Here is a 23272-nt window from a genome sequence, read left to right as displayed (position 1 = left end):
CTTATTTTTGTGACACTGATTGAGTGATAAACATCAACCAGGCTCCTGCTCTTCTTCAAAATAGTGTCATGGAGTCTTTTAAGCTCACCTGAGAGGTCGTTAGTTTAGCATCACTTCCAAAGGACCTCCAACAGTGCAGCACTCTCTCAGTACTGCACTAGGGTGTCAGCCTTGATTTTTGTGCTCAAGTCCTGGACTGGGACTTGAAACTGCATAACCTCCTGACTGAGAGTGCTACCACTGAGCCACAGCTGACAAGTCCTTAAGAAACTAATACATACTTAAGAGTTATAAGTCCTTAAAAAGCTAAGTCACAAGCTAACAAGTCCTTAATAAATTAATAAATAGTTGAAGCAGGCCTATGTGCGGCAGCTGCTTGCTCCCAAGACTAATTTTATGAAGGTGTGCTTAGCACCCTTATCGTTAATGTTAATGAATGTAAATCATTACATTCTGAATCACAATTAGCACATGTGTTAGCTTAAAAAAACCCACAAAATATTCCTTATAATGTATTCTGAGGATACCTTCATGTCTCAATGATCTGCGCTTCCAGCATGGAGCTATGTTTGCTTGAAGTTTTAGATTAGCATTTATATATTGAAGAGCCAATTTTCCAACACATAGGGCAGAATTTTGCCGTTGGCGAGCAGGGGGTGGGGCCCGCTCGCCGACGTGTAAAGTGACGCAGGATGATGTTGGGCAGAACCCCCGATGTCACCCCATCCCATTTAAATTTTCAGGAAGGCGGGGGCGCAGCAAAATCAGCTTTCCGCCCGCCAACCTGTCAATGGCCAGTTGAGGCCATTGACAGGATCATTTAAACAATTAAAGGACCTGCCCATCCAACTTTAAGGTTGGTGGTAAAAACAAAAAAACTGCGGATGCTGGAAATCCAAAACAAAAACAGAATTACCTGGAAAAACTCAGCAGGTCTGGCAGCATCGGCGGAGAAGAAAAGAGTTGACGTTTCGAGTCCTCATGACCCTTCGACAGAACTTGAGTTCGAGTCCAGGAAAGAGCTGAAATATAAGCTGGTTTAAGGTGTGTGTGTGGGGGGCGGAGAGATAGAGAGACAGAGAGGTGGAGGGGGTTGGTGTGGTTGTAGCGACAAACAAGCAGTGATAGAAGCAGATCATCAAAAGATGTCAACAACAATAGTACAATAGAACACATAGGTGTTAAAGATAAAGTTGGTGATATTATCTACAGAGTAGAATAACTAATCAACGTGCCAGACAATTCTTAGGTTTATTTAACCCCTATTTACAAACAATCCACCTTACCCGCCCACCGGGGATCAGGCGTTAGGCCTCCCACCCTGGAGATATACAATACCCATCTCGTGCGGCCTCTCCGTCCTCCGTCTTGGGTCTTGTGACATCTCTACGGGTGGTCTTTGTGAGACAATTCTCTGACTACTGGTCTCCGAAGATCTGTAAAAGTTCCAATGTCAGAGATATTGTAAGTCTTGAAGCAAGCTGGGCGAAGGATTTGTACTTGTCGATCTTCAGGAATCGCATGAGGCTGTTGTTCAGGTCGAGCCACTTGCCACGAGCTCCCATAACGAATCCGAAGTATCGTACTGACTTGCCGCCAGTCAGTTTCAGTATCTCCTCCTCAAGGTGTTTGTACTTGCGTTCTTTTTCGGCCCATGCTTTCTCCAGAGACTTGTTGTTGTCTTCGAAACGCACTGTCACATCCACCACCGCGACTACTTCGTCCTTGACGAGAACAAGATCGGGCTTCCACAGGGACCCGTCCTTTCCGAAGAGCCTCGGTTCTAGGTGTGATGTCCAGCCGTATTTTGCGACAAACTGTTGTAAGCGGTCCAGTATTTTGTTGTGCCTTTATGGTGGACACCCTGGTCCACTCCTCCATCACCCCCTACTCCTCAACCCCCTCCTATGGCACAACCCCTTGCCCACGCAAAAGATGCAACACCTGCCCCTTCACTTCCTCTCTCCTCACCGTCCAAGGACCCAAACACTCCTTTCAAGTGAAGCAGCATTTCACTTGCATTTCCCCCAACTTAGTCTACTGCATTCGTTGCTCCCAATGTGGTCTCCTCTACATTGGAGAGACCAAACGTAAACTGGGCGACCGCTTTGCAGAACACCTGCGGTCTGTCCGCAAGAATGACCCAAACCTCCCTGTCGCTTGCCATTTTAACACTCCACCCTGCTCTCTTGCCCACATGTCTGTCCTTGGCTTGCTGCATTGTTCCAGTGAAGCCCAACGCAAACTGGAGGAACAACACCTCATCTTCCGACTAGGGACTTTACAGCCTTCCGGACTGAATATTGAATTCAACAACTTTAGGTCGTGAGTCCCCTCCCCCATCCCCACCCCCTTTCTGTTTCCCCCTTCTCTTTTTTTTTTCCCAATAAATTATAAAGATTTTCCTTTTCCCACCTATTTCCATTATATAAAATAAAAAAAAAAACCCACTAGAGCTATACCTTGAGTGCCCTACCATCCATTCTTAATTAGCACATTCGTTTAGATAATATCACCAACTTTATCTTTAACACCTATGTGTTCTATTGTACTATTGTTGTTGACATCTTTTGATGATCTGCTTCTATCACTGCTTGTTTGTCGCTACAACCACACCAACCCCCTCCACCTCTCTGTCTCTCTATCTCTCCGCCCCCCACACACACACCTTAAACCAGCTTATATTTCAGCTCTTTCCTGGACTCGAACTCAAGTTCTGTCGAAGGGTCATGAGGACTCGAAACGTCAACTCTTTTCTTCTCCGCCGATGCTGCCAGACCTGCTGAGTTTTTCCAGGTAATTCTGTTTTTGTTTAAGGTTGGTGGGTAGGCCAGGAGATCCGGTGGCAAATAGAGGAAACAAGAAACCTCATCCATCGGCGGAATGAGGTTTCATGCAGGCTTTTAAAAATTTTAATAAAGTTTTACTGTAATTTATGGACATGTCCCATCTTATGTGACATTGTCACATGAGGAGGACATGTTAGGGAATTTTGTTTTCTATTTTTAATCTTTTTAAAAGTGTAAGCGATCTCCCTGAGGCTGCACTTAGCCTCAGGGAGCTGTGCGCTCTTCCATGCGCATGTGTGAATGAGCACACTCTCGCTTTTGGGGAAATCCCCCCGCCGGACATCACGCTGGGCAGGCCTTAATTGGCCCGCCCACATAAAATGGCGGCGGGGCCCGCTTCTCTGGTAGGGATCGTCTCCGCGGCTGCTGGAGATTTAGTCGGACCCGCCCGCCCAACAGACAGAAATTTCTGCCCATAGGGTGGACTTTTACGTGCCCGCTGGTGTTGGGCGTGCTCAGCGGCGTGAACGGACAATATGGCGATAAGGCCAAAAAATCAGTTTCAGGACATCGTGAAACCTGTTTGCGATTGTCCACTCCAGCCATCAGATGTCGGGAACCTTGTTGTAATACATTTGCATATAAGGCCAAGCCACCGGAACCGTTCCCCTGCTGGATTGTCCGCCCATGTCAGACTGACCGCATGCCGGCGCAGAACACGTTTTGACAAGCGTGACGTGCTGAAGTCAAGACTTACCGCCAGGGCCTTGCTCACGTCATGGACATCCGGGGAGCAGAAGATGCTGGAGCCCGACAGCAACAGCACACTGGAGGAACGTCCCTCACATGCTGGTTGGATTCTCATGGGCATGGCTCTGCTGTGAAGCAGCGAACTGAAGTTGGAAAGTCACCGTTGAGGGTCTGCTTACAATGGACGATGGTTGAGAGGGTGGTGAGGAATGTCCATCTGCATTTGGGAGAGGAAGATGTACCGGGGAGTGGGAGAGAAATGTCTAGGACCAACTGGGAGGGGAAGAGGCGTCAGGATGGGGTGAAGTTGGGAGGGGAGGAGTGAAGGTATCTGGATGGGGTGAGGTTGGGAGTGGAGGAATGGAGGTATCTGGAAAGGAGTGAGGTTGGGAGTGGGGGAATGAAGGTATCTGGATGGGGTGTGGTTGGGAGTGGGGGAATGAAGGTATCTGGATGGGGTGACGTTGGGAGTGGGGGAATGAAGTTGTCAGGATGGGGTGAGGTTGAGAAGGGGAATGAAGGTGTAGGGGTGGTAAGGTTTGGAGGGGGGAATGAAGATGTCATGGGGGGAGGTTGGGAGGGGTTAGGGAGTATGAGGGAGGAGGGGGTAATGGGGGAGAAGATGGCAACTGGGAAGGTAGGTGTAAGGGGGGTGAAAGGTATAAAGGAAGGAGTTCTGATGGGGGAAGGAGTACGGAGGGGGAGGGAGTCTGGGAGGAGGAAGGGGTATGGAGGGGGGGAGTCTTGGGGGAGGAAGGAATGTGGAGAGGGGAGAGCGGAAGGCTGGAGCAAGAAGTAAGGCTGGAGGAAAGAGTTGGGATTGCGGAAGGACTCAGGGTGGAGTCAGGAGGAGAGCCCGACATTTTCCCTCCACCATGGGATATTCTCAGGAGTGGGAACTGCAGAGATCAACCAACTGCTAATCGGAGGCAAAAGGCCAATTAAACCAATTAACATCCACTTTCTGACTCCACCAACATTTTACCTGTGTCAAGCCAGGCTCCCACAACATGACTGCTTCCCAATGAGTTCCAGTGTAGGAGGGCCTTCCTTAATGGCTGCTCCCTCACCGGCGGAAGGGGTCCCTGGTGGCAATAGCCACACCCACAGCCCCACAGCCAGACCTGGAAGGGTCACTCCTCCAATCATTGGGCCTACCCTGCCTGGCCTTTCAGGGTGCCTCAACAGGAACATGCCCTCTTCTTCTCCCTGCAAAGCCCAGCAGCATTGGTGGTGCTACTGAACGGCTGGCCCTCTGATTGGACCAGCAACTCTGAGAGACAGACGACCATTTCAATTGGACAGCGGCCCGACCAGCTCTCTCTTAATTGGCCGCCGGTCGGTAACGTGATATCCAGGGCTCCACCCGCCCCCTGTCCGCATGGGCTCACGACTCACTTTTGGTCCTGGTGACCTGCTGGCAATCCTGGAGTTGTGAAAATTCCAGCCTGAGAGTCCATGACTCTTTACGTGCTTTCAGGAACCATCCTTTTGTCTCAGCTTGGTACATGTTTTAATTATTGTAAATAATGTATTATTTCGTCGAAAGCCGTGCAGTGCGCTCTGTGACTTTGATTACTTCCACAGTCCATCAAACTACGATTTGGCTTGATCAACGATATGTAAAAAAGATGAAAGATTGCATTTCCATCGCTGCCTTTGACAACCACATACTGGCCCAAAGCACATTGCAACCAGTGAAGAGCCCCTTTTTAAAGTGTAGCCTCTGTTGTAGTGTCGGAGATACAGCAACCAATTTACGCACATCAAACTCCCTCAAGCAGCAATGTGATAATGATCAGATGATCTATCTTTGTGATGTTGATTGAGGGATAAATATTGGCCAGGTCATTGGGGGTGGGGGGGGGATCTCCCCTGCTGTTCTTTGAAATAGTTTACATTCACCTCAAGCCTCGGTTCAGCATTTCAACTGACAGGCGGCACCTGTGACCATGCAGTGCTCCCTCATCGCTGCACTGCATGGAACCCCAGCCTTGATTTTTATGTTTAAGTGCAGGCGGAGGAGTGGAACCCACAACCTTTTGGTTCAGGCAAGGCTGCAACTAACTGAGCCCTCAGCTGACATGTAATTTCACATTCACACGGTTTTGTCAACATAGTTAAAAGTTCACAAGCAATTAGCTGCAAAACAAGTTCTTACTAAAGTTTGCCATGAAATTCTATTATAATGCATTAAGCAACATAATTCACTGAATAGAACTGACTGAACTTGCCAGCCCAGTTGGGATGCCACAGGTCCTCACTTGTTTTTCGTAGCCTGATGGCTGAATCTTGTTCAAAGCACTTTGCAGTGAAATGATTAACTCTTTGGGTCTGGTTATACCATTGTTATTTTAAGGTCACCAGGATTTGCATTTGCACCCAACTCCAGTCTACTGATGTTCCAATTTACAACAACTTCCATCCATATAACAATCTTGATGTAGTGAAACAGCCCAGGGTTCTTCACAGGAGTGTGATCAAACAAAATTTGACACCGAGCCACATACGGAGATAGTAGGACAGGTGACAATAAGCTTGGTATTACCTCAACTGGAAGGCACCCTCTTTTTAAGGAGCATCATAATGGAAGAGAGAGCAGCATAGGAAGGATATAGGGAGGAATTCTCTAAACCTAGGCAACTGAAAACAAATTGGCCAATGATGGAACAATAAGATCAGGGATGCACAAGTTGCTAGAATAGGGGGAGCACAGAGATTTAAGTAGGTTGTAGAGCTGGAAGTCATAGAGATTGGGGGGTGAGGGTCAAGTTTATGGAGGGATTTGAAAACAAGGAATAAGAACTTTAAAGTCAAGGCATTGCCAGACCAGAAGTCAACATAGGTCAGCAATCATGACAGTGAATGGAACTTGGTGCAAGTCAGGATATGGATAGCTGAGCATTGGATTACCTGAAATTTCCAGAGGGTGGAAGATGACAGGGCAGCCAGGACAGTTTTGGAGTAGTTGATCCTGGAGGTTTGTAAAACACAAATGAGGGTTTCAGCAAAAGAAGGTCTGAGGCAGGGGCAGAGAAGGGGTGTGTGGGGATATGGTGTAAACAGCCCATCTTAGTGATGGAGGGGTTTATGGCTGACAGGTGTTCAGCTCAGGGGCAAATAGGATTCCACAATTGCAAACAATCTGGTTCAGCCCTCAGGCAGTGACAAGGGAGAGGGATGGAATAAATGGCCAAGTAATGAAGTTCTCGACAGGGACCAAAGACAATTGCTTCGGTCTTTCCAATGTTTAACTGGAGGACCACACACCACACATCACATATCACATATCACATATCCACTACCGGTCACTAAACAGTGATCGGAGGACAGAACATTTGGGCATTTTTTTTGCTTCCTACTCCAATGATACTAGACCAGTTGTAACATCCCCTAGGGAATTATTTTACATTTTTAAAATATAGTTATTTGGTAGTCAAAAAAAAAGACACATGTTGTCGAAGCTTTTCACCTAGCACTCAAGAGGACAATTCGCAAGAATACCAAACATTAAGAGAACTACAATATACAGACAACCAATTTAAGATCATCAATCGGGCTTGCAGTGTGGCTCACTTAAGTACTAGGAGCTACATATTTTAATACACAGGGCCCTTTCCTTTTCCGACAGAAAGACATGTACACACATTGCACCTTCTTCAGTTAAACAAAATAGGCGTCAGTCATTCTCTGGTTCATTCCCCAGAGCAATGTCTTGACTAATCAGAGTCAGTGTGCCTGGTTTAAATTTAAACAAAGCTTGGCAGTTAACTGTCAGTCATCAGTCAACTGGTGCAGTCTCCATGGCACTACCCCTGCCAATCAGAGTCCACTTGCCAGTTGGCACTCTCATGCTGTATAAATTGTTGTTCCCTTTACATTTGGTATTCTTGTGAATTGTCCTGATGAGTGCAAGGTGAAAAACTTTGACAACATGTGTCCTTTATCAGCAATACTCATTTTCAAAACAGCTTTCCTACACAACTTGAGCTGCCCTCCTAAGATTGGGTTTTTCTCTAACAAGATTGGGTAGCAACAAGCAGGGTAAAATTCCAATTGACTGTCAGTAAAATCAAAAACTGAGGTTTATGTCGAAGTGATGTGTTTGCCCATTGGTAGTTTCAGGGGTAAATATTTCACAGCACACCTGCAATTCATTCAACATCCTCCCTAACTGCTTCCTGAAGCTGCACAAAAGAAGAACCTTTGCTTTCAATAGTACGGGGCTGTTTATTTAAAGACTCAAGTGAAAATCATTACTACCTTTTATCTGCAAAATGTGTAATATTTGTCCATCATATCTTCTCAAATAACACAGTGACTCAAACAGATTGCCTTCCTGATATGAACAAATGTACTGGCTGTTTGTCCAATCTGACAGGTAATGAACACTTGTTTTACTGATACAGAAAAGAAACGTCTGTCTTGTCTACTCCCAATATTTAATTCCATGATAAAGAGGTTGAAATGATCTCTATAAAACAAAATTGCCTGCATGGATTTTGTAACAGTGGACTTCAGCTTGCTTGACAGTAAAATATGCACAGGTATCATAACCCAATGAGGAAGAACAGCATCCGGCAAACATTCTCTTCCTGTCGTGTGAGATAATACGTTTTACTTTGACAGTATTAACCATGTCAACACATCCCCTCCTTGTCATGAGATGGGAAGCTACACAGCAAAGCTTGAAGGCCATTATTTTGATCGTAAGGAGTAGCTGCTGCTCTTGGCAGAAGGGACAGGTTTCATTGAAAGCTCCAATAGTCTAGCAATGAAACAAAATTGAAGATGGATTTCTAACAAACTTGCAAAGTTCAGATGATTTAGGAAATGGCTCTTGATACTTTCTCACCTCTAGAAATAATTGTTTGGGATATTAGTATCAAGGGGTAAAACGTTCATACAACATTCCTTTCTATTTTAACAGAGGGATTAAATGATTTAAGATGCACTGGTTAAAGCAATTGTTAAAAAGCAGAAAAATTAGTGTAATACAGACATTAAACATTCATGTACATTTATAAGCTCAGCATATTATGGCTTTGCAATGTACTCCTAGTCATCCATGTAATACTTACACACACTTACACTGTCCATTATTTCAAGCAGTGCAGTCATACAGATTTACTGCTATTTTTAAGGATTCATATCACCCACAATAGTGTTGACCCCTTGGGTCGCTTTAACTTTTGGCTTGGTATGAAGTTTCAGAGATGTGAGAATTTTTTTTACACAGGGTGGAATTTTGCCAATTAAGACCTGCCCAGTGCGAAACACGATCGGCCTGCCTGCGGGCAGGGGTGGGGTGCTGTGGGAGGAAGGCAAGCGAGCTGAGCGCAAACTTCATGCGTGCGTGTGAGTGGGTGCTTCATATTCTCCCTGGGGCACAGAGCTGCCTCAGGGAGATGAAGCGTCGTTAAAAAAAGAAAATGAAGAAAATAAATATGTAATAAAACATGTTCCCTCATGTGACTCTGTCATATGAATGGGGACATGTTATTAATTCAATTTTAAAACTTTTATTTTATCTTTATTTGCTTTTGGAAACCTCATCCCGCCCGTGGATGAGGTCTCCAAAAAAATGCAAAGACTGCTTGGCCTTTTCGCCTGCTCGCCAACCGAAAAATTTAAGTTAATTGATTATTTAATGGCCTTAACAGGCCTTTTAGTTGTCAGCGGGTGCCATGCCAGCCCCAGCATGCGCCCGCTGACCGAACTATTGCGCGACTGCACGTTGACATCGGCACGCTCGGCCAACATCAATGCGCTCAAACGAGTCAGGCACGCACCTGACCACCGAGTAAAAATTTCTGTCCACAAAGTGTGAAAATTGGAGAAACTGGGATTGTTCTCCTCAGACAAGAGAGGATTGAAAGAAGATTGGATAAGGGTGCTCAAAATCACGAGGGGTCCGGACAGAGTAGACGGAGGGAAACTGTTCCCACTGGCGGGAGGGTCAAGAACCAAAAGATGGCGATGTGGCGAACACAAAACAGCACAACTTTAGCTCAAATTGCACAAAGAATTTTTAACAATATTGGCAAGCATTCAAATATTGCTGCCCAGGTTTTCAACTTTGCTAGTTGAAGAAATTGTCCAGGCATATTTGTCACTGAAAACAAGCAGTGTCGTGTCTGGTTCCAAGTCAGCGGACTGTCTTGACTAAGCCCTTCTAGGACTGTCAAGACAGGGATATTCTTTCTTCCAACACTATCTCGCCTTTCTCCCTAGAACAAAGATTATTGTCCTGATGTGACTCGTGGTAGTTTGGCCTTTATCAAAATTCAAAGCAAGGCCTAGAATTGGCCATTTTCTTTGCAAGGCAAACAAGAAGCTGGAAGAATGTCAGTTTTTGCCAGGTATTGTTTAAAAACTGGTGCCTGCCTGGCTAATATGATTTAAGAATGAAGGCTAACTTCACCCCAATTAAAAATATTTGAGGCAGAAAATCTGACCAAACTCTAAGGGGGTAAATTTGACTTTGGCCAGTTGTGTAAATTGGGGGTTATTGGATCAACCACACATTTGTCCCAATTTTCATTTTCATGGTAATCTTAAGGGGCAGCTAATCTGATGTCATCTATTTGCACTATTGACCAAAATCAAAATGTTGGATTTAGATTTTAAATCTTAAGTTCAACTCTTAAAGGAACTTGTGGAACATTTAACAAGCTGGCACTAAAACTGACAGTTGTTTCTCTCAAGATAGTTACTGTGTTGCCTCCTCCACAGGCTTAATTAATGTCATTGTTAGAAGCTCTTAAGCATGTTTTTCTTGAAAGAAATTTTTCCCCCTTGTTAATTCTCATTAGCTTTTAAATATTTATGTTGTGTTTGATATGTGTAGCTTCTGCTCAATTTTTCCTATAAATTCAGGCTTGAGATGCATTCTTTCCTGCAGTTGACATTGCATATTTATAGAACCCCTTACTTGTCCTAGTGATTTACCTTAGCTTGATCCTTTTGTGAATTTAAAACAAAGGCATACTGATTGTTTTATGTGGTGCTTGGTCAGCAGTCCAGAGTTCACGAGTTTAAATCCTTCCTGGGTAATTTTGAAATTGAATTCAATAAATCTGCCCAATGCTGAGCTGAGAGCAAAATATTGTCCATGAGATGAGCTTGATCATCACTGACACCCAGATTGTTCATGGTGTGTTGCACACAAATTGCCTCGGAGAGCTAAAGGGCACTTTCTTGTAGGTTGTTTATCCTCTCTGGAATTGGCTGCCTTTGGCAGTCAACACTGTAGTTGTTAAGTGTGCCGATTGCAGTTCTCAAATGGCATTAATTCCAGAGGTATTTTATGTCCAGAATTTTCAGGGGACATAAGGGATGCCTCGCATATGCTCACTTGGCCTGAGGGGGGGCAGGTGGAAAGCACAGGACTGAGTCTTGGTGGATCGGGGTTCCATGCCGTTTTCTGAATGAATTGCTGCACTTGCACATTGTAACGGATTGATATATTGGGCTGAGTTCTCAGGGCCACTCCTAAAAACGAAAGCCGAGGCCCCGAAAATTCCTGCGCCAAGTGGCATGTCAGTTGCAGAATGCCACTCCTAGCACTGGACATTTTGGAGGAAGTGAGGTCAGGCCCTTGCGTGTTCACCTGCTCCCATAAGATGGGCAGGTAATTTGGCTCATTAAGAACCTTGCTGAAAATTTTCCAGTCTCCCTCCAGTTTCCCAACATGACAGAGGGTAGATCAACTAACAAGAGGCTGTGGTACCAGCATTCCTGGCAGGCCTATGGGCCCTCCTTGCCTGCCTGGGTGTGGTTACTACCAAAGACGGCTCTATAGGCAGGCTTCACCACACTCCACCCATGCAGTGGTTGCTCTTTTTAAATTATTTTTTTAAAAAGTGGCTGAGAGAGCACTTTCTTGTTGAGGTGCCCTCCATGTCACTCATCTTGTATTGAAGCCAAGTGTTCCTCTGAAGCTGGGGGGCCTCTGATTGACCCACCAGCTTCAAGAGTCCACCCACTGCCCCTAATTGGACGAGAAACCCATCTCCGTGCCAATTAAGGGCTCACCCACATGAAAATCTTAATGTTAATCAGTTTTCCATTCAGAAGCATGTTTCTGACCCAAAAACAAACCCATGTCCTGCTTCTGTTCCGTGGTGAAAAATTCAACACATTGAGTCCACAAGCTTGTCCAATCTTTCCTCATGACTTTAAGTTCTAAATTTAAGGATCAGTCCTACATAGCTTCCAAAGCTTAAATGTCTTCCAAGTACCTTGTTAACCAGAACTGGGTGCACTACTTAAGACCATAAAACCATAAGACATAGGAGCAGAAATTAGGCCAATCGGCCCGAGTCTGCTCGAGGCTGATAAGTTTCTCAACCCCATTCTCCCGCCTTCTCCTCGTAACCTTTGATCCCCTTACCAATCAAGAACCTATCTATCTTGGTCTTAAATACACTCAGTGACCTGGTCTCCACAGCCTTCTGTGGCAATGAATTCCATAGATTCACCACTCTCTGGCTAAAGAAGTTTCTCCTCATCTCTGTTCTAAAAGGTCTTCCCTTTAATCTGAGGCTGTGCCCTCGGGTCCTAGTCTCTCCTACTAATGGAAACATCTTCCCCACATCCACTCTATCCAGGCCTTTCAGTATTCTGTAAGTTTCAATCAGATCCCCCCTCATCCTTCTAAACTCCATCGAGTATAGACCCAGAGACCTCAAATGTTCCTTGTATGTTAAGCCTTTCATTCCTGGGATCATTCTCATGAACCTCCTCTGGACCCTCTCCAGGGCCAGCACAACCTTCCTGAGATACAGGGCCCAAAATTGCTCACAATATTCTAAATGTGGTCTGACCAGAGCCTTATAAAGCCTCAGCAGCACATCCCTGCTTTTATATTCTAGTCCTCTCAAAATAAATGCCAACATTGCATTTGCCTTCTTAACTACCGACTCAACCTGCAAGTTAACCTTAAGAGAATCCTAGACTAGGACTCCCAAGTCCCTTTGCACTCCAGATTTCTGAATTCTCTCCCCATTTAGGAAATCGTCCATGCCTCTATTCTTCCTACCAAAGTGCATGACCTCACACTTCTCCATGTTGTATTCCATCTGCTACTTCTTTGCCCATTCTCCTAACCTGTCCACATCCTTCTGTAGCCTCCCCGCCTCCTCAATACTACCTGTCACTCCACCTAACTTTGTATCATCTGCAAACTTAGCCAGGATGCCCTCAGTTCCTTCATCTAGATCATTAATGTACAAAGTGAAAAGTTGTGGTCCCAACAATGACCCCTGCGGAACTCCACTAGTCACCGGCCGCCATCCTGAGAAGGACCCCCTTATCCCCACTCTCTGCCTCCTGCCAGCCAATCTTCTATCCATGCTAATACCTTGCCTCTAACTCCATGAGCTCTTATCTTACTGAACAGCCTCCTGTGCGGCACCTTGTCAAAGGCCTCCTGGAAGTCCAAGTAGATAACAGCCATTGGCTCTCCTTTGTCTAACCTACTCATTACTTCCTCAAAGAATTCTAACAGATTTGTCAGGCATGACCTCCCCTTGATGAAACCATGTTGACTTTGCCCTATTTTACCATGCACTTCCAAGTATTCTGAAATCTCATCCTTAATAATGGACCCTAAAATCTTACCAACGACTGAGGTCAGGCTAATCGGCCTGCAATTTCCCGTCTTTTGCATCACTCCCTTCTTAAACAGGGGGGTTACATTAGCAATTTTCCAGTCCTCTGGGACCCTCCCTGACTCCAGTGATTCCTGAAAGATCACCACTAATGCCTCCACTATCTCTTCAGCTATCTCCTTCAGAACTCTGGGGTGTAATCCATCTGGTCCAGGTGATTTATCTACCTTCAGACCTTTCAGTTTTCCTAGCACCTTCTCCTTGGTAATGGCCACCATACTCACCTCTGCCCCCTGACTCTCTTGAACTTTGGGGATGTCACTTGTGTCTTCCACTGTGAAGACTGACGCAAAGTACCTATTCAGTTCCTCGGCCATTTCTTTGTTCCCCACTACTACTTCTCCAGCATCATTTTCCAGTGGCCCAATGTCCACTTTTGCCTCTCTCTTACCCTTTATATATCTAAAAAAAACTCTTGCAATCTTCTTTTATATTACTGGCTGGTTTACCCTCATATTTAATCTTCTCCCTCCTTATTTCTTTTTTAGTTGTCCTCTGTTGGTCTTTGTAGGCTTCCCAATCCCCTGGTTTCCCACTGCTCTTCGCCACATTGTATGCTTTCTCTTTAGCTTTTATGCTGTCCCTGACTTCCCTTGTCAGCCATGGTTGCCTCGTCCTCCCTTTAATATGCTTCTTCTTCCTAGGGATGAATTTTTGCTGTGTCTCCCAAATTACTCCCAGAAACTCCTGCCATTGTTCTTCCACTGTCTTTCCTGCTAGGCTCATCTCCCAGTCAGTTCTGGCCAGTCCTCCCTCATGCCTCTTAACGAGGCAGAATATATTGCTTGACTAGGACTTCCCCTGACTTGAACTCTACAGTTTTGGCTGTGTATTTCAATAATCTATTGGTTCTGTTGATTGCTACTTTTTATTGGTTGGATATGTTGAGTATCACGTTTTTGAAGTCTCCTAGGTGTCTTTCCACTCCATCCTTAGCTGTTTTAACACTACTCGGGAATATTTGTGTTACTCCATTCTCCTTTTGAATTCATGGCACTCCAAAATGGAACTCACTATGCGATGGAAAATCAGACATTGCACTACTTGAAAAGTTCCTACATGAATGCAAGCCCGTCCACTTTCCTTACTCTGGAATTTAGATACTTCTGAAGATTATTTCATTAAGTGTTTCAGTAACACAGCACATTTATAGTTTCTAATTGGGCTGCTATAATTTTTCTTCAATTATAATTTGTTCCCAAGTCTTAGGAAATTTATTTCAATCAGAACTGAATGATGATGCTCACCCGAGACCATGAAAAGTAACAAGTGTTTTTGGTTTACAAAAACACCGAGGGATTCTGTACTCTGCGTGTCCTACGCAGTAATATATCTGGAGTCAGAATATAGATGTCCTCTAAATAAGCCCTTCATTAAAAAATGCAAGCAATTACTACTTGCAAAATTAATATAATGAACTTATGGAAATTCGAGATGAGGTCCCATCAATCTATATTATTCTGAGAAGAAAAAAAAATCCACCAATAGATGATTTGCAATTCATGATTTTGATAATTTCCCTTGTGTGTTTCAAGAAAGAGTCAGAACAAAAATGCCACTCATTCTACAGATGATTTTTAATTAGCGGATTCAATACATTGTACAGACTTGATTTACCCGTCAGATCTGCAAATTTAAATTAAAATTACAAAGCCAGGACAGATTGAACAGTGTAAGCCACTGGAGAACTGCTTCATGAAGCCTGATTGTAATTAACACAATTGTTAACACTATTACTGCCGTCAAAATTAAAATAGCAAAAAAAGAGACAAATCACAACAACTGTAAGATCTGTACAACATTACGCATAAAATGTAAACATTCATTCTCATTTGCTTAATAAATATTAGAATCAAATAATAAGTTAGGTTTATTTTTCTCAAAGTATATGTACAATTTGTGGGGTCTCAAATTATTTGGTACTTAGAAGGGTTTATTTGTATGACAGCAACTCAAAAATACAGCTTGTGTTCTTTGTAAAGTGTGTATCAATTCAAGAAGTTATCAGACTCAAAAAGTGACCAGTTGATACCAGTTGAAACTGACCTTAACGTTCCTGGCACATGCCACAAAAACTTAAAAGCCACAAAACAGAAAATTGTTTGCTGCCATGAATTTAGGCACAAAATTTATATTCAAAATAACAGAATAAAACTCATGCTCTGTTGCACCAGGGTGGAGTTGTGGTTGGCCTTCCCTGTTTTAGATTTTAATGCACTACAACACAGAGCAAGTCATTGGAATACTTAATCGCGACTTTCAAATGCCAAAGCTATCATTTTTGTATAAGCATTGAGTTCGAGGAGATTTTAGTAAGATAATTTAGCTCCACCTCTCCTTTTATTAATTCAAATAAAAAGTATAAGTGAATGTTGATCTGACACCATTGTTGCTCCCAAAATCCCTTTCTAAAGCTACTTATTTCAAACCATTTAGTTGTTCAATGCCATCAGGGTTAAAATGACTAGTAATGACTCTAAATTGGTTTGGTGCCAGTGTCAAAAATAATATCCAAATTCTCTTCTGTAAATTGGAACTTGTAAAGATGTATGATGAGCTGCTTGATCCTATCACAAGTCCAGATACAATCTGAATCTTTGGTGCAACTTTCATCAAGGGCAGTGATGGAAAACTATCTTCTATTATGCACAAGGAATGCTCACAGTAGTATAATAAAAGCAAACAACTGCAGATGCAGGAAATCTGAAATATAAAGAGAAAGTGCTGGAAACATGCAACAGGTCTGACAGCCTCTGTGGAGAGAAAAAAATAATGAGTTAATGTTGAGTCGAAAATGACTCTTCTTCAGGAGAAGGGTCATATTCGACTTGAAAAGTTAATTCTATTTCTCTCCCCTGCTGAGCATTTCCAGCATTTTCTGTTTTTATGCTCACAATACGGTTTTTCTGTTATTTGCACACAGGCACTACAGTAATTCATCGCATACAAGTTACAAACTGACATTTATGAACTCAAGCACAACTGTTAAGATACTATAATCATCAGGCAGTTTTATTTTTAGATAATATCAATCTTGCAATATATAAAAACTGTGACAGAAATAAAAGCAATACTCATAAGGCTTTCTCTTTAATGAGAATATCAAACCAGAACTTTGCTTACCCCTATGCTTTGTGGTAGTGGTTACGCTCTCAAATCATTGGAAAGATTTTGTGGAACATTTTGCTAATAAACTATATTCGTACACTATGTATTTGGGAACATAAATATTCATAATATCACTAATATTTTACATATAAGATAGAATGATACATACTTCACAAATGTTAACTAAACCTATTTTTAGTCAGCTATTAAATGAACAGAAGATTCCATTATACATTTACCTTTCAAAGTATGTACACTTCAATTATATAAGTTTTGCAAAGGTTAATTGTATTCAGCCTTTCATCTTCACCTTCCTCCTTCTCACCTTGATTGCTGTCTCCAACAGCTTAGCTTCTTGCATTGGTGGTTGGAAGCAGTTCAGATTGTCTCGATTAGTTCCAAAGACTGATTCCCTACAATGTGCATTTAACAGGTGAACACTTACAGTGCAAAACTCCAGTTGAGATACTTGGGATTCAAACTCATGGCCCTGGGGTTGGGAATCATTTTCCCTTCTGCTGGAGCTATCCCTTCAGCTGGAAGTCACAATAGTTAGCAGGACTCACAGGATGTGCTGAGCCACAGAACGTTTGTAGAAAAACAGGTCATCATCTCTTTGATGCAGAGTTGTTATGGTCATCATCGGTGTGCTACAGTGGCTGTGGATCACCAGTGCAAGGAATCACCAGCCCACTTTCCTAGCAATTTAACTTCAATTCTACCGTAGAAAAGCTTTTCCTACCACATATGGCAATGTGCCCTTGGCCCATGTTGAGATCAGCTCCTCCAATTGTGGTACTCATTGATAAAAAAAAGGGTTAAACAAAAACATGAATCTCCTCAGGCAACCTAAACCAAGACTACAAGATGTCTTCACTTCAAAATGAAAGCAGTCTACCTCATCCATCTCTGAATTGGATTACAACTCATACCTTCATTCTGTAAATTCTCATAATTTTAACTGCCTTTTCTCAAATTCATAGGAAATGAGCCTGAGTCAAGGGAGATTATCTTTTTTATCAACTATCAATGGGAACCTGCCTCATGTGCAGCAAAGTAGCTAATGTCAGAAGAAAGGTAGTAATAAGGACAATTTCAGTTCTTTCTCACCAAGCACAACATCACGCTTGAGGCTGGAGGCTTTGTTTACCACTTTTAGCTTCAAAGCTGCCCTTTTAAATTCATCTAGAGGGAGCCCATCAAAAAAAAAGTCTTCATTGAAAATGGGATTTCTGCTGTTCTTGATGATAGTGCTTCGCTGTTTTTGAATCTTTCCAGGGGTCAGGTACAAAATCACACAACAGTTAATGCTTTTGTTGTCTAATGTCTTGTCATAAAGGTCTTCAGCAGTGATGATACGAATTCGAAGGCGGGCATTAGTGCAATCATATTCAGCAGATAGCCTAATAGCACCTCCTTTATTAAGGCGGATAGTGTGCTCTTTGAGTACTCGGTCTTGATAATGGAGCAAACTCAGGGGAAGAACGCCTTGGTGAGCAGGGGGACCACCAGCTGGAGGGGTCGGGCACCTGACCCGCCGAGAGACACAGGGACTGGCATCTGTCGAACTGCACTCGTCCGTGGACAAGGAGCTGTTTCGGGTGAAGGACTGCAGTGGCTTGCAATGCTTGGCCAGGTTTTCATGGCTGAACATCTTGAGGAGGGATGCTCCCGAGACCGAGCGGGAGAGAAGGGGTGAATTGAAAGGCGAGGATTCAGCAGAGGAGGCGGTATCACTATCCCCGCCGCTGAAGTACCTGCAGGTGCTTGCCAGGGACAGGCTAAACTCTGGCGTGTTGAGGTGCTGGGTCTCTCCATTGCTCTTCTGGTTGGGTGGCCGTTTCCTTGGGGAATTAGGCGAGGTCACAGGGCTCCCATGATCAACGTGGAAAAGTGACTCCTTTCGTCTGGTGTGAGGGCTTTCAGTCAAAGTGGAAAAACCATAGGAAGTCTGAGTTAAGGGCATGTAAGGGAGGGACATGGCGCTCTGTGACTGAGGGTCATAATTGGTAATGCAACCAGCTTCATGCATACCGTCAGAACCGGTCTCATCCGCACTCTCAATCTGAATGATGTGCCGGTTGGCTACCTTCAGGAGGTTGCTGCTGTGGTCGGTCGAGGTTCTGCCCTTTAACCTGGGGCTGCCTTGGGGCTTCTTGGCGATCAGGACCTGCTCGGAGGCTGAAGCCTTCAGGTTGGACTTCTTCTGCCGGTGATCGGCGCTGTCGGCGGCCGGTCCCTCGGCCGAGCTGATGGGGAAGGTGGGGGGGATGAAGAAATCGGGGATTTTATCGGGGGTCAGCACGTTGCTGAACAGGGAGCCCCTGGGCGGCTTGTCCCTGCCGCCCGGGTCGCCGGCGCGATTCAAGTTGTTCTCAACCGAGCCTCGAATTTTATCGAAGAACCACATTCTACCTTGGAGGCTGGTCCAAATCTGCAAAATGTTGTAAAAATTTTTTTTTTAATAAAAAAGGTCAACTTTAAAGCCATAGAATTAGAGCGAATACTGCAAACAGGTGCTAAATTCGCTTGATTTTAATGACCAGTGAGACATTTATCTCTCCAGTTTTCAACTGCTAAGGAACTATTCCTGTTTCAAAGATCTAACTGGCGTTCTGTGGCAGTGCCTTCTCTTGCTAATACGCCGACATACCTGTTAACAGTCGAATTCAAATTAAACTTTAAAGTCTCAGCTGACTTATTTCCAACAGTGCATTTTTGATACAAAACCGGATTGCACACCTCAACACAAGCACCGCCTTTTACTGCAAGTATATTATTCCAAAAAAAAAAGAAAATTGCAGTAGACGTTGCATCTGAACACTTTTACGTTCGGATTTACACATCCAGTTTTTTCTCCATTTTCAATCAGTAAATTAACTTTTTTTTAAAAAAAAACAAATAAGTTTCCAAATTTCTCCCTCCAAGATAAGAAGTGTACTTTGGAATTAAGAAAGCACTTTGTTTTTTTTTATATATATATATACATACATATATATATATTTAAAAAAAGCAACAGATCACTTACATTTTGGTGGCGTTTTATTTGCTGAGGTCGCTCTGCTCCAGCGCGTTCTCCCCTGACTCCACAAAACTCAGCAACTGTGACTGACCCTGCCTCTCTCGCTCCCTGCATCATTTTAATCCGCTCGATCTGTCACTCAAGAATAATGGGACCGCCACAGCCAATAGGTGAGAGAGTTTGCGCTTTGGGAACCAGGTTTTTAACCTGATGGTGGAGTTAATTTATTTCAGTCCCTCGGCGCTGTGCTGTGGCGCCCCCGTCCAGAGGATGCAGCGATCCCCTTGCAGTTTCTCTTTCCCATTTTGCCCTCGCCTCGTAGGATGAGGCGGGCAGTCGCCTGAGCTCTTGGCCAACACTTCCTTTCCCCCTGTCCCCACAGCAGCACTGAAACAAGCGCAGTTGCAACAGAAGGTGGAACTTGCTACAAGAGTAGAGTCATAGAGGAGTTATACAGCACCGAAAACAGGCCCTTCAGCCCATCGTGTCCGTGCCAGCCGTCAAGCACCTACCTATTCTAACCCCATTTCCCAGCACTTGGCCCTTACCCCTGTATGCTACGGCGTTTCAAGTGACCATCTAAATACTCCTTTAATGCTGTGAGAGTTCCTGCCTCTACCACCCCCTCAGGCACTGTGTTTCAGATTCCAACCACCCTCTGAGTGAATTTTTTTCCCCTTGAATCCCCTCTAAACCTCCTGCCCCTTACCTTAACTCTATGCCCCCTGGTTATTGACACCTCTGCTAAGGGGTTTCTTCCTATCCACCCTATCTATGCCCCTCATAACCTCTTTCAGATCCCCGGTAACGATGGCAAATTTAAAGGGAAGCCAAATAAGTACGAGGGTGAAAGGAATAGAAGGCTATATTGTTAGGGTTAGGTGAAGTAAGGTAGGAGGAGGCTCTAAGGGTCATAAACACCAGCATGGACCTGTTGGACCGAATAGCCTGTTTTCTGTGCTGTATATCCTATGCACTGGACTGGACAGTCACTCACTTTTTAAAAAATGTATTCTTTCATGTAGGTATCGCTGGCTGGGCCAGCATTTATTGCCCATCCCTAGTTGCCCTTGAGAAAGTGGTGGTGAACCATCTTCTTGAGCCGCTGCAGACCATGTGGTGTAGGTACACCCACAGTGTTGTTAGGGAGGGAGTTGCAGGATATTGACCCAACAACAGTGAAAGAACGGCGATATATTTCCAGGATGGTGAGTGATTTGGAGGGAGGGTATTCACTGATCCTGTTTTGAGTTCCACTTGGTAAAATGCAATGTTGGTAAAACTTTAATGGACTAAAGAAAGAAAAGATAGACTGACATTTATATAGAGCTTTTCATGATGACCAGGCACCTCAAAGCATTTAGATAAAAGCAAAATACTGCGGATGCTGGAAATCTGAAACAAAAACAGAAAATGCTGTAAAAACTCAGCAGGTCCATCAGCATCTGTGGGGAGAGAAACAGAGTTAACGTTTCGAGTCTGTAATTTCTCTCTCCACAGAAGCTGCCAGACCTGCTGAGTTTTTCCAGCACTTTCTGTTTTTGCCTCAAAGCACTTTACAGCCAATGGTGTACTTATGAAGTGTAGTCACTGTGGTAATATAGGAAACGCAGCAGCCATTTGCGCACAGCAAGATCCCACAAGCAACAATGTGATAATGAGCTGATAATCCGTTTTTGTCATGTTGATTGAGAGGTAAATTTTGGCCAGGTCAGCAGGTAGAACTGCCCTGCTCTTCTTCGAAATGGTGCCAGGGGATCCTTCACCTCCACCCGAGCAAGTAAATGGGGACTCAGTTTAACACCTTATCCAAAAGGCAGCACCTCCAACAGTGCAGCACTCCCTCAGTACTGCGCTGGACTGTCAGCCTTGATTTTTGTGCTTAAGCCCCGGAGTGGGATCTGAACTCAGAACCTTGTGACTCAGAGGCGAAGTGCTACCAACTGAGCCCTGGTTACTATAAATAATGGCCTCTTTATAGGTGGGATTTTTTATTATCCATCTTGTGGAGAATCAATTCCATAAACTGATAGTGAGAAGCATATATTCTAGATGTATTAAGTGGTAAAGGGAATGAGCCGGAGAGTGTGAACCAAACAGGTAGATCAGGGAAAACACCCAAACAGATTCTAGATGGATCGAATGGCTAGAGGCAGTGATTGCCCTGTGACAGACCTTTGGAAAGGTTTGATTTGGGGCTCCTACATTTTACTGGACAATGATGATAAACACTATCCTATCATACAGGTGTTAACTCCACACACATACAATTGTGAAGGGCTTGTTTGCAATAGGTAATATAAAAATAGATGATGAAAGGATCAGAGATCAACTGTTGCCAATGTGTCAGTATCCTCGCATTACAATGCTGTTAAAATAAAAAGTGCTTAATTGACTGTAAAGCACTTTGGGACGTTCTGAGCCATGAATAGTACGGGATAATTGCAAGTTCATTTCTTTCTCTGCTTTAGACCCTGACTGTTCATACCCCATGCAACTGTACAAATGTTTCCATACATTCTAACATTCTGTGATTGTAACGCCCCTATACTCGGGGACAGTATAATCTATGACCTCACCAGCCTCTGGCAGTACTGTTTTGTAACTAGGTGCTGGATAGCAAGTAAAGAGGACCAGGGCTCTCATCCTGTGATTATAAACCCAGCCTGTGGGATTGAGCCTGGTCCATGTTCATCTCCCCATAGTGAAAGGACCAGCAGTGGGTAATTCTGGCATTGAATCCTTGCTCACCACTCCAAGGATTTTGAGGTCGTAGGGCAGGCGCTGCAGGTGGGCCTGGGAGCGGCCTGGAAATGGGCCGCTGCGCCCGTGGTCAGCCCCCAACCACGTTTCATTAATTGGTGGGCCAATTAAGCCCCCCCCTCCCCAGCCCCGCCCCCCAGCATGAAACGCAGCTCCGCATTGGCTGAAAAGGGGCGGGCAGGGGTGGGGGCCTGTTGGCTACTGGGTCTAATGGCGACCCGGCGACCAGTTTAAAAGCGGCCCTGGCAGCCCCTGGAAGGTTGCCATGGAAGGACATCCGCTCAGCGTTCCCAATGGAGTCGAGAGCGGCTGGACATGGCAGGCGGGAGAGCAGGTCAGGTGGGCACTCGGCCTCCCCCCCACTTTTCAAACGAATGAATCGCCATCCTCCTGGAGGAGGTGGCTGCCAGGAGTGTCACCTTTGTCCCCAGGCATGGGAGGAGGAAGCCACTGCACCTCACCAAGAGAGCATGGGAGGAGGTGGCAGCGCTGGTTAGCAGCCATGATGTGGTGTGGTGCACATGGGTGCAGTACTGGAAACACTTCAATGACCAGCTACGCTCAAGAAGGGTGAGTACCATGTTGGCATGGGTCAGCATGCAGAAGTGTTAAGGTCTGGCTGTCCCTCTGTGGATCTCAGGGGTGCTAGTGTCTGAGTGCCAACTGTCAATGATGCCAGAGCTGGCCAATGGGGTGAGCCTTGGCTGGATGGACTGAGTGCCTTGCGGCTCAAGGGCCACGACTGGGATGTGCCCTGCGAGGTGTTCTTCAGCTGGGGTTGGCCAGGCTGCAATGGCGCTCCAGGTAGAGAGTGGACTTATCAATGCACTTCTGTTCTTTCAGAAGACAGACCACAACCAGGCAGAGAGGGCACCTACAGGTGGAGGGCAGCCCAACCTCCTGCTGCTCAGCAGGTTCGAGCAAGACGCCCTAGAGCTCGAGAGCCAGCACCCTCCCTGTGCAGCCAGGCGTGGAGAGGTGGGAGTGCCAGACAAAGGTAAGAGTGCAGTGCACAGAGGTGAGAGTTTTGGATTATGCAATCATTCTAGTGTAGTCTCTTCATTGATGTGAGCCTCAAACCTGGAGTCCCCATTGATCATTGAAAGACAATGGCACCATGAAGCAGATCCCCATTGTCTCACAGGGTGCCTGGCATGCACAGTGAC

The 23272-nt window shown here is 44.7% G+C and overlaps 1 protein-coding gene across 1 annotated transcript; it reads right to left on the bottom strand.

The window, feature by feature from the left end:
* Positions 1 to 14788: 14788 nt before the first annotated feature.
* LOC121287224 (C2 calcium-dependent domain-containing protein 4C-like) lies at positions 14789 to 19419 on the bottom strand. The gene is made up of 2 exons (XM_041204908.1): positions 19350 to 19419; positions 14789 to 18755 (listed from the first exon to the last, which is right to left on the bottom strand). Exon 2 carries the CDS (start codon positions 18729 to 18731, stop codon positions 17388 to 17390), a length of 1344 nt encoding a protein of 447 aa, XP_041060842.1. The 5' UTR covers positions 18732 to 18755; positions 19350 to 19419; the 3' UTR covers positions 14789 to 17387.
* Between the last annotated feature and the right edge of the window lie 3853 nt (positions 19420 to 23272).

Source organism: Carcharodon carcharias, chromosome 14 (assembly GCF_017639515.1).
Source record: "Carcharodon carcharias isolate sCarCar2 chromosome 14, sCarCar2.pri, whole genome shotgun sequence".
Classification (NCBI taxonomy): Eukaryota; Metazoa; Chordata; class Chondrichthyes; order Lamniformes; family Lamnidae; genus Carcharodon; species Carcharodon carcharias.
The sequence above is the reverse complement of the archived record's forward strand: the minus strand, read 5'-3'. Positions and strand labels throughout refer to the sequence as shown.